Source organism: Hesperophylax consimilis, chromosome 16, assembly GCF_061612785.1.
Source record: "Hesperophylax consimilis isolate HC1 chromosome 16, BYU_Hcon_1.0, whole genome shotgun sequence".
In the NCBI taxonomy this organism is placed as follows: domain Eukaryota; kingdom Metazoa; phylum Arthropoda; class Insecta; order Trichoptera; family Limnephilidae; genus Hesperophylax; species Hesperophylax consimilis.
In genome coordinates, this window is record NC_142851.1 from 35146605 (window position 1) to 35158348 (window position 11744).

At 32.9% G+C, this 11744-nt stretch overlaps 1 protein-coding gene across 3 annotated transcripts in view; it reads left to right on the top strand.

Moving 5' to 3' along the window:
* ERR (estrogen-related receptor) overlaps positions 1–10101 on the top strand; it is a 151763-nt gene extending 141662 nt beyond the window's left edge. For all 3 annotated transcript variants that reach the window (XM_089641242.1, XM_089641240.1, XM_089641241.1), the window contains exon 10: positions 4416–10101. In XM_089641242.1, coding sequence (XP_089497368.1) covers positions 4416–4578 — 163 coding nt within the window. In that variant the 3' untranslated portion in view covers positions 4579–10101. The remainder of the gene's footprint in view (positions 1–4415) is intronic.
* The last annotated feature ends 1643 nt before the right edge of the window (positions 10102–11744 follow it).

An 11744-nucleotide genomic window follows, 5' to 3' on the forward strand; every position in this document is an offset into this window, starting at 1 on the left:
TGCGGCTGACAAAGGTTATGTCATGTTGACAGATCAAAACATTTGCAAGTTTTTCAAGAATAATAAAGTTTGTGCGGTAGCAAATCGTGTTGGAAATATGTATATTATGGATGTTCGTTATAAATATAAAAACTGCTTTGCAAATGTAACTACAGTTAAATCAAGTTTGAGTGAGTGGCATGAGAAACTTGTTCACCAGAATATACAGCAGGTGAAAGACGTGTTAGAGAACAATAATATTAAAGTCTCAAGTAATTCTCTTCAGAAGTGTCAAGGCTGCTTACAGGGTAAATTACACCGGCTGCCCTTTACGAACTCTGAGACAAAAACTGTTAAAACATGTGAACTGATACATGCCGATGTTTGCGGGCCGATGGAGGCAGTATCTGTCGGTGGGGCGAGGTACTTCTTGATTTTAAAAGATGATTACTCTTGCTATAGAACTGTATATTTTATTAAAAAGAAGGACGAAGTGATTAATTGTATTAAAGATTTTGTAAACAAAGCTGAAAATGTCACGGGTAACAAAATAATCACTTTTAGAAGTGACAACGGCTTAGAATTCATTAATAAGGCTGTGTCAACTTTGTTCTCAAACCGGGGTATAGTACATCAAACTTCTGTACCATACACGCCACAACAGAATGGCAAGGCGGAACGGGAGATAAGAACCTTAACAGAAGCAGCAAGGTCAATGCTGTGTGCCAAGAACCTTCAAAAAAAATTATGGGCAGAAGCAGTCAACACTGCAGCCTATGTTCTCAACAGAACCAGTAGAAGTAATGAACCAGGAAAAACACCCTATGAATTATGGACAGGCAAAAATTTTGATCTCAGTAACCTACATATCTTTGGTACGCCCGTAGCTGTTCATATTCCAAAAGAAAATGGGATTCTAAAGGAGAAAATGGAATCATGGTAGGGTACGGAGAAAATGTGAAAGGGTATAGAATTTTTTATCCTGATAAAAATGATGTTCTAATAAAGAATGTCATTTTTCTGGAACCTGTTATTGGGAAATGTAATAGCTTAAACCTAGAGTCTGTAACAGAAGAATACAACGATGAAACTGACAATAACCAGCAAGAGTTAGTAGAAGATGTTGTGAGTGATCCAAACATTACAAATCAGATGTCAGATGATGAGCAGCACAGCTTATATGAACCTGAAGAAACAAGTGATGAAGATAGTGAACGCGATAGTGATAGTACATTACAGCCAGCTTCTCCTCGTCAAACCAAACGTGTCAGAAAGGCGCCACAATTCTATATTTGCCAAAATAAGTACACTGCAGAGACAGAACCAGGCACCTATAAGGAAGCTATGCAGAGGAGTGATGCCTGTCAGTGGGAAGAAGCTGTAAAACAAGAACTGGATACTCTCAAAGAAAATAATACTTGGACAGTTTACGCTGTACCTGAAAAACAAAACATTATTAGTAGTAAGTGGGTATTCAAAATAAAGAAAGTTGATAATATTATTCAATATAAAGCAAGATTGGTTGCCAGAGGTTTTGAACAGAATGATACAAAAGATTTATATGAAATTTACTCACCTGTTGCCAAATTGTCAACATTTAGATTATTTGTTTCAGTTGCTACAAAATTAAAACTATCAATACATCAGATGGATGTCACTGGGGCTTTTTTATATGGGGATATAAAGGAAACTGTGTTTATTAAATTACCGGAAGGGGCATATAATGGTTGTGATAATATTGTAAAACTAAATAAATCATTGTATGGGCTAAAAAAATCCCCTAAATATTGGAATGAAAAATTTAACCATGTAATAAGTAAAGCAGGCTATGTAAAGTCAAAGAATGATCCTTGTTTGTTTACTAAATGTAATGGAGAAAACCAAACTTATGTCTTACTTTACGTCGATGACCTCTTGATGTTTAGTAATAATGAACAGGAATTAAGTGATCTTAAATTAAAATTACACAATGCGTTTAAGATGAAAGATTTGGGACTAATTTCAAATTTTCTTGGTATCAGTGTTAAACAGAATTTGAAAGATGGTGTAACTGAATTATGTCAAAGATCTTATTTAGAAAATGTATTAAAAAGATTTAACATGGAAAATTGCAAACCCATGTATACCCCTATTGATCAAAATTTTAATGTAAAAATCTTAGAATCCAAAGAATGTAAGTCTGACAAGGATATTGAAAATACTTGTAGGAAAATTATTGGAAGTTTAATGTATGCGGTCTCAGGCACTAGGCCAGACCTTTGTGTAGCTGTATCTATATTAAGTAGGTACCAAAATAATGCAAGTGATGTTTTGTTGACTCATTTAAAAAGAATTTTAAGATATATAAAATATACTCTAGATTATAAGCTGATTTTCAAATGTAATGATGATGGACTTGTTGGGCATTGTGATGCAGATTGGGGTGGTGACACACGAGATAGAAAGTCTACCACTGGCTACTGTTTCAAGTTCTCCAATTGTATTATATCGTGGTGTTCTAAGAAACAGTGTTCCGTAAGCTTATCATCAACCGAGGCAGAATATGTTGCAGTCAGTATGGCGGCTAGTGAATCTTGTTGGCTGTCAAGTTTATTGAAAGACTTTAATAACATAAATGTTTGTCCTGTACCTATATACTGTGATAACCAGTCTGCCATAATGGTTGCAAATACTGATAATATTAAAAGACTAAAACATATTGATATACGTTATCATTTTGTCAAAGATTTAATTAAGGAATGTAAGATATGTTTAGTGTATGTTAAGACTGAGGATCAAATAGCTGATATGTTTACTAAGTCATTAAACAAAAACCTATTGTTTAAATTTGTTACTCAATGTGGCCTAATGTAAAATCTCTCAGTTATAACATAGGTGGTTAAAAGTTATAGATATAGATAATGTAAGAATGTGTTACATTGAGCGGGGGTGTTAAAACATACAATGTAATACATTATTTTCTATAATAATATTGTTAGTTTAAAAGTTGGCAACATCTTGTGTGTGGCAACCCATTTTGGATTTCGTTTCTTTTATCTATGCTCTGCACACTGCTGTCATCTTTCTTGTAATACGTACATCGTCAATAAAACCAGTTATTAAAAAGTGTTATATGTTTTAATTTAATAAACACAAAAGATTACTATTACAATCATTCTATCATTTTTTTTAAAAGAAAAACAAACATTCCCAGGTTACGAATAACCCAACAATGTTTGAAAATCTCCTACTACCACCACAGAAAGCCGAAAATGTTGCTTGTGTTGTGATGGAGGACTTAGCCAGCCGAGGAATCGAACACGCGACGCTCGGGTGAGACCCAAGCGCTATGCCCACTCAACCACTGACCGGTCAAAACGATTAAAACCATAAAACATTGCAAAATTAGATTATTTGCAGACGATACATTAATCTATATTTCATGTGAAGAGTACATAGATGCAATCAATAAATTAAATGAAGACCTACAAAATATAGCGAAATGGCTGAAATTAAACAAATTAAAACTGAATGTCAACAAAACAAAATATATGGAAATAGGCAACAAAACGCATAACACAGAGTTAAAATTGACAATTAATGACCTAAAAATTGAAAAAGTAAATGAAATTAAGTACCTGGGTGTGATACTACGAGTAGATTCAAAACTAACTTTCACAGCAAATTTTGAATATGTGCTAAAGAAGGTATCTAAAAAAGTCAATTTTCTTAGAAGATTAAGAAATAAACTAAATGGAAACACTACAGAGCTGATTTATAAAACTATAGTTGCTCCACATTTAGATTATTGCTCTACTATGTTGTATTTGGCCAATGAAGGAAACTTGAACAAGCTAGATGTTATACAGAATAGAGCTATGAGATGTATACTAGGAAAAGGAAAATAAGCAAGCATAGATCAAATGAGAGAACAGCTAAATTGGATTTCTATAAAAAAGAGACTATTATTTAATGTGTTAATTTTTGTACATAAAATCATGAACAACCAAATGCCAAAATATTTTAAGGATGAAATTGTTTTTAATAGAGATGTTCATAATTACGAAACCAGAAATGTAAATAGGATTAGATTGCCACATATGAAAAAAACAAAATCACAGAACTGCTTAATGTACAAAGGACTAAAAATGTATGATGAAATGCCTGAAAGTCTGAAGAATGAATGTATTTAAAAAGAAATGTTATATTTATTGTAAAAATATGTAAAATTACAAAATGAAATATGATCTTGTTTATATTAGTTTATATTCAAATGTATAAACTAACTCAATAAATAATAAAAAAAAAAAATACATACTCTTCTATTATTCTGACTCTCGACATGGCCCGACTCAAGGATCTGATTCACTTGATCGTGCCATTTACTGATTTCAATAAAAATAGGTTTGTCAAATAGTGTAATCCTAAATTAATGGTACTTAATTTTTTTTTTGTAGGCCATACAACGCCCCCAGTGTCCTGCAGCAGCTGTTACTGATCCTGCCGGCACTGCGCCAGGCCGACCACATCGTCCGCAAGTTCTGGACCACGGTGAACCGTGACGGCAAGGTGCACATGAACAAACTCTTCGTGGAGATGTTGGAGGCCTTCTTCCGGTAAGGCCGGCGCCACGGGTTGCAAGGGCGAGCTCGCTCAAGAAGACCGCCTCCCACGCTTTCACAAGACTGAAGGTTTCCTGAGGGGTTGCGATTCCTTGTCGGATTTATCTTGAATACTTTGTGGAGTCAGAAGTTGAAGGGTTCGTGAAGGCTCCGTGAATGAAATTTCTTCTGATGTATCTTGAAAACGTCTTCTTCGGAGGGTTCACAATGTCTGTAAGGTCTTCTATGGAATCTCTTCAACTCCTATCAGGCCTTCCTTAAGCCGTGAAGAGTCAGTGGTGAGGGTTGTATCCTCGATGGTACGGGAAGCCTTTCTTGAAGGAGTGGTGCGGCCTGTAGGGGGATGAGGTCCTTTGCGCTCGTGTGAAGGTGTCCAGATGCCGATTACGCACTAAAGTGTATGACAGTGGTGAAGTTGTCAGTAGCGTGTCTCGAGTTGAATTGGCCCGGAGCTGAATTGTTTCATGCAAATTTTATGTGTTACACTTTTTTGGTTTCTGTTTCATTCTTATTTTGTGGATTGATTGTAAAAATGTAGTGAAATATTGTGTAAACTCGTTTATTCTTTCTTGAGAGAGACGAATAAGAGATATAGATATTTAACATTGAAAAGATTAAAGCAATTTAAGAGGGGAATGAAAATCCACGTTTTAAAATAATATGACAATTCAAGTGTAAATAAGTATGATATGTTATAATGTGATGAAATCCAGAATAGTGAATATAATTAGAAGATATGAATCATCACATAAGCGCTAAGCAGCCCTGCAGACAGATATAGATGTTGCCATGAAGAGGGGAGGCGCCGGAGCCAGTGAATGCTTATGTTTATCTTGGGTAGAATTCACGTTTTGGAAATGTCTTTTTTTCACTAATTGTTATTTCATTTTACTAATTTTTATAAAACAAGAAATGGCAAAGCTATTAACCGTCTTAGAAAATGTTTACTTTTTAGACTTGGTGGGTAGGTTCTTGTCAGACAGTTAATTAGTGCATTACATCATTTTGTGGATTATTTATTGTAACATAAATAATTATTAGAATGGTGTACAGCAACAGTTATAGTGTAAACTACAGTACTTACTACTTACTGGCAGTCAAAGTGCTTTATGTGTCATTCCAAATAATAACCTTTCATATTTTATCTTTTTTTATCATTTGCCAGTTTTTTAAAAGTAACCAGAACAAATTTAATATTTTATGTAGACGTGAGCTCTAAATCTTCCTCAAATGTTAAAATACGGACGAATTGATTCAGAAAATATATTTTTCATCCAGTTTTAACTTTTCTATTGTGCTGTGGACCTTTTAATCAATATGACTTAAAAGCTTTACTGTGCAGGTGACAAAAACACGAAGTCCCAATATCTGCCCCAGACTCATAGATAAGTTTTATAATCTGTACTTGAAGTCAAGGGTCAATAAAATTATGTAGGTTTGTTGACTTCTTTCTTTTGATTTTGAAAATTTTACTGACTAGTATGGCATAGTACATATTCATACTTCATTAATAAATTAATGCACATATATAATTGTGAACATCCTCAGTTCTGAACTACTAACATTCATTGTTAATATCAGTTAGCCTTATAAATACTTACGTTTTATATTGTTTCCATAAGTTTCAGGGTAAATATCCTTCACACGAACACTTTGTATAAGTTTGTTAAAAACACTTTGTATCAGTTTAATAATAATGAGGAGCATCTATTTCAGTCTCTAGAGAAAAAAAATAATGCATTTTTACAGTTATTTTATAAAAAATTAACAAATTCGTCGTATTCACTTGGTGGCCATCTTTGATCAGTTAATTTTATTGTGGAGACGGTATACATATAGTTCCCGTAAGCAATCAGGCCATCAGTTCATGGGCCTCATTTCGTTGAGTTTCCAGGTTCTGTTTTCCTGCGTATGGATTCCCTGGAGAATCCTGTAGCGTTAAGGGTTTTCCCATACGAAATACCTCTTTATTGGGTACCTCGAAGGTCCCCAGAGCAGAGTCCACTCTCCACTCCCCCTTGGTTCTCTGAAGGCTCCACGAGTCCCATTTTGCTACTCCGGAGACTGAAAACACTCCTCGTTGTTATTAAACTAATACAATGCGTTTTTTAGATAATTTGTGCGTATTAATGTTGTCCAGCGTGTCTGGATATTTACCAGTTTCAGCAAAGATGTTGTTAATACATATTAGTAGCGTGATCTCAATCTTTATGTTTAGAATAGTTTAAACTTTGGAGAACATTTTCAAAACAATTAAAAAATGTTGTTTTTGAATGGGTAGAAATGTTTCGACAGAAAACTTTGTATAAAATAGACATGAAGTTATGCATCGCATCCAAAGAGACAACATTTCAAAATTATAATTTGACTGTCTGCCGTCGATGCTGAGTCTTTGAACTAGTATGACAAGCAGCTACAACATAATCCTCGAAATAAGATTGTTTCTATTTGAGACGTGTGCTGTCTAAATAAAGTCATTTTTATTTATTGCTGATCTACATTCAATAATAGTAAAACAAATCAGCGTTGGAACGGCATTAAGTTGTAACTGCTTTGAGTGCAAAAACATTGATTTGATTGAACCTCATAAAGGTGATTCCAATTATTTTGTTAATTCACTCAATGCTTTATAAATTACTTTCCAAGAAGATACATCTTATTTACTGTATTAATTTTTTTACTAAAGTCTTTAAATATGTACTACTGCACTTGCCCATACAACTTTGTTGTAACTTAGTAACTTAATTTAAGGCCCGTCTTCCACACGGACATGCACGATTTAAGTATTTTGGCGACTATCGCCATTCAAGAACGACTACACTACACGTAGTTTGCTACGTGAATACATAACATGAGTATCGGATACTTGCATATACCTGTGGAAGAAAGGCCTAGCAGTGTGGTCTGTATAATATATATTATTATAGATACTATTTAGAGAATTTTTTTTAAATAACCTAAAACTGCGTCTATAACTTAATGCCGTCAATGTTTGAAATAATATAATTTTTAAAAAATCATCAGAAATGTGAACTAACCCAACATTGCAAGATTTGCAAATAAGAGATGAAAGTCAAGTTAAAATTATTTCGTAAGAAGTTTATGTATATGTATTGATGTATGATTTGTTCTGTTTAGGAATATAGCGAATGCATCGGTGATATCATAAAGAATAATAATTAATGTAAGGATAATAATATGTATTGTATTGTACAAAGGTTATTCCCGTTAACGCTTTATTTTGTATTTTGGGGAAAAGGTTTTTTCTTTTGTTTTAAAGTATTTAATATGAATCTGTTGGCACACACACTTCATTGTATCATGTTTTAATTGCCATATTATATTTGTCTAATTGAGTCGGGTGTTTAGTTACACTGTTGATAGTTGATAGTTACCAGGAGTTAGTGAGTTCTAAGCCTTACGATGATACGAAGTAGGATTGAAGACAAATGGGAAAAATCAACTCTTATGTTTATGAAGTAGGTAATATTTTTTAAAGAATCAGAATGTTTTTAGAAGTTTATTTTAAAAAGGGGAAATCTATTATTATTTTATTTGAAATAATATATTATTACAATATAGCTTTTATTTATCTTTTTACTTTAGTTCTATGAATCTTTTACACGATTCTGTATTTTTATGTAAAACCAATTTTTTACTACATTATATTAATTTGTGGGACATTTGAAAGGTTGTGTTAATTTTTTAATATGAATTCTATTTTATTGATACTTTTAAAAACCCTTTTAATCATTTATATCACCATTTTATAAATTTGTTATTTTTCTCACCGTACTGAAAAGTTGAACATCAAATTGGGTGTCTGATTGATTGACTTTCTTATGACTTTTGCGTATTTTCAGTACAATGCTTCTAAAAATAATTCAATGAGTAATATTTTGACCGGCGCTCAATTTCTTGAAATACAAAATGGTTCCCCAACACAGATGATACAACATACATTACACACTAGAAATGGCTTCCAAGCAGATTTGAGTGATAGCTGATGTCACCACTGGCTTATTTGGTTTTAGCCAATTGATGCGCTCTGTCTCTCTTACACTGCCGGACATTGTATATCACCATTCTATTTGATCAAAATGAAACATTTCATAATGATGAAACGAATTGGATTAGAAATTGAAGCAAAGAATAGTTAGACTTTTGGTTAGATCACGTAACGTGCCCACATAGTATTTCTTGTGTTCCAATACCCAAACCTGATATTTCAATTGCTATGGACGCAGTCTGTAGTCTGATTACAAACTATTAGTATCACATACTATTAGTATTATGTACATAGTGATTTCTAGGAAAGAACTCTTTTGATTTAGTCAGCTTTCAAAAGTCTAATTGATCTTCAGTACATGAATATACACACTCACACATTTTGCTATTATTTATCGAAGTATGGCTCTTTGCCGGTGTATCAGTTGCCCTTTATAATTGCTTGGTTATTGTGACGAGCTAAGCAAATAATCCATATATAGGTTGTAAGCATTGACATCACCAACATTACACTTCTTGTCTACGATTTTAACAGAGGAACGTGTTTCTTTGCAAAAACAAACTATCATCATGATGTTTCAAAATATCAACGACCACAGTTTATTTTGTACACGGATTTAATTTACAATTTGATTTTTGATAATGTCAAATTGTAAATTAAGACAAACTAATGTACAGACGCAATGTGGGCATGCTGAGTCTGTTCAACAGATATTTGAATGGAGCCTGCTCTAAGGAGTTAGCAGCATTGATCCCTAGTGCTTCGGTGCACGTGCGTGAACTACGATGTACACGAACGGAACATTCGTTACAGTTGATGTTGGTTTCAAGAGAACGGGCCTCTTTTTCGACTCGTTTTTGTAATGAGTTACCGGTATCAGTTTTTCCTCCTTCATATAATGCCGGCCTCTTCAAGATCTGCATCAATAAATCCCTCCCTACAGCTCCTATCTTAATCCGCCTCACCGCGCTGGTGACATAGCCTCGTAATAAATACCTTGCACTTATTGTTTTAGATCGAATATTATTATTTGTCAACTAATATCATTGGCATTCCTCATTTGTTCCATGGATCATCCATGTTCATACTCATAAAAAAGTAGGCAATTTACGTAAATTTGGGCTAGATGAAAGTATACAATTTTTTACGTAAATGTCAAATTTGCCATATATTGCTAGCTCCATAGCGTCTAAAAAAGTAACCAGTACCAAGCCTAGCAAGGATTATGCGTCCAAATTAGCTCGCTTGAGTTTAAGCAAAGATTCACATACTTGCGAGCACAAGCACAAGAGTAACTGATATACCGGCCCTATGCTTTCTCATCAATTCCAAATGTACAAACTTGACTATTTAGTTACATGATAAACTTATTAAACATAATTGGTTTCCTAATAATATTATGTATTATTTATAAAATGCTACTGGGCGTTGGGAAATTAGATATTCATTTTTTTCACACAGACAACTAATGTAAATATTTTGAGACAAATTTTTGGCACTCGAAAATCTTCACTTTTTCCATTTAAAATTGTTTATATTTACTTATATTTTATGATAAGAGAAGGATGAGTTATTATTGTTGGCAAAAGAGAAACTGTAATATGGGGCAACTTTGAATCGGGGGCGACTTTGAACTTTCGGATATCTGCAATATTTCTCTCCACTATTCAGAAATTACTCACTTTTCGTTAATGATTTTTTTGCATGGATACAAAGATTCTTCGAAAATTAGTTGTTTTCAAACTTATTATTGTCAGTTGAATAGTGAAGTTGTTTTTTTAGATTATTTTAGACAAAGATAAATGTAAATGATGTAAGCAATTATAATACTTTTGTATCATATATTTTAAACATAACTACTATGCATATACGATACATATAACTACTTGAATATTCGAAATAATTTTTTTTTATAAAATTTTTTTGGATCAGCTTATATCAATGATGGATATCATTGATATAAGCTTACAAAAAAAATGGTATTTCAAAGTCGTCCCACTCGGAAATGTGATATTCATCACCATGTTTTTATTTATTTGGACTCCTAAAACACATAAAATCAAAAAATATATATTTCTATATGTATATGTAACAAGTGCAATAAATATGACATAAAATTTTATGTAAAAATTTTAATAAAAAAAAATTAGTTTGATTAGATTGATCAAAGCCACCCTATTTTACGGTACATAGAATGAAAACTCAATTTATAAATAATCAGAAAACGCCTGCAAATATTTTCAGTACTTAAGTGATAGATTTTTTCCCTGAAGTGTCCGAGATGAATGCCGTCGATGGTGGAGATGATTGGAGGTGTTATTTAATGGTAACAAACTGAGGCGAGATTTGGAGAGAATTAATAAAATAATGTAACCATGTGATGTTAGATGTTGTTGAGGTTTGTTTGCATTTAATTAGTATTGTGTTAACCAGTTTTAAAATGTTATTTTGTGCGTGCGTGCAAAAGTAAGTAAACGCCCCAGAGCTTTAGTTGACCTCAGTATAAAGTACAATCTAGGATCATTCTAAGAGTATGAAATATGTGTTACTAACTCCTAGACGTTATTTGCATATGTATAAATATTTATAAGATATTATGTATCAAGTAATAATAATAATTTGTATATAAAAAAGTGTTTTTATTTTTCCCTTAATAAAAAATAATTTTTTAAAGTAAAACTTCAATTTGTAATATTTAATTATTGAAGACAATATTAGCGATTCTCAAAGGAATATTTGAACGATACTGAAAGTATATATATACCACTTTGGAACATGGCGCAAATGTACCTACTATAAACGATGTCTGAAAATTCTCGGTACGATTGTAAGCAGCCAACTGATGAATCCACGTCACATTTGGAGTCGATTTTGTGGAATTTGTTTGATGTGAGTTTTCTTTTTCGAATTAATCGAGACGGTCACTAGGGGGTAAATATCGGTTGCTTAGTATTTTTTTAAATGCGTTGCATAGTAGTCCCACTCCAAAAAAATTTAACCCTTTACATGCTGAAAAAAAATGGAAAAAATTTAAAAAATGTAAACGCTCAAGTCCAAAAAAAAAGGTTTTTTTGGGTTCTCTTTGTGATGTAGATTCGTTTCCGGACACCGAGTACACCGTTTACCGTGTGTTCGTGAATGTAATAATTCATCAC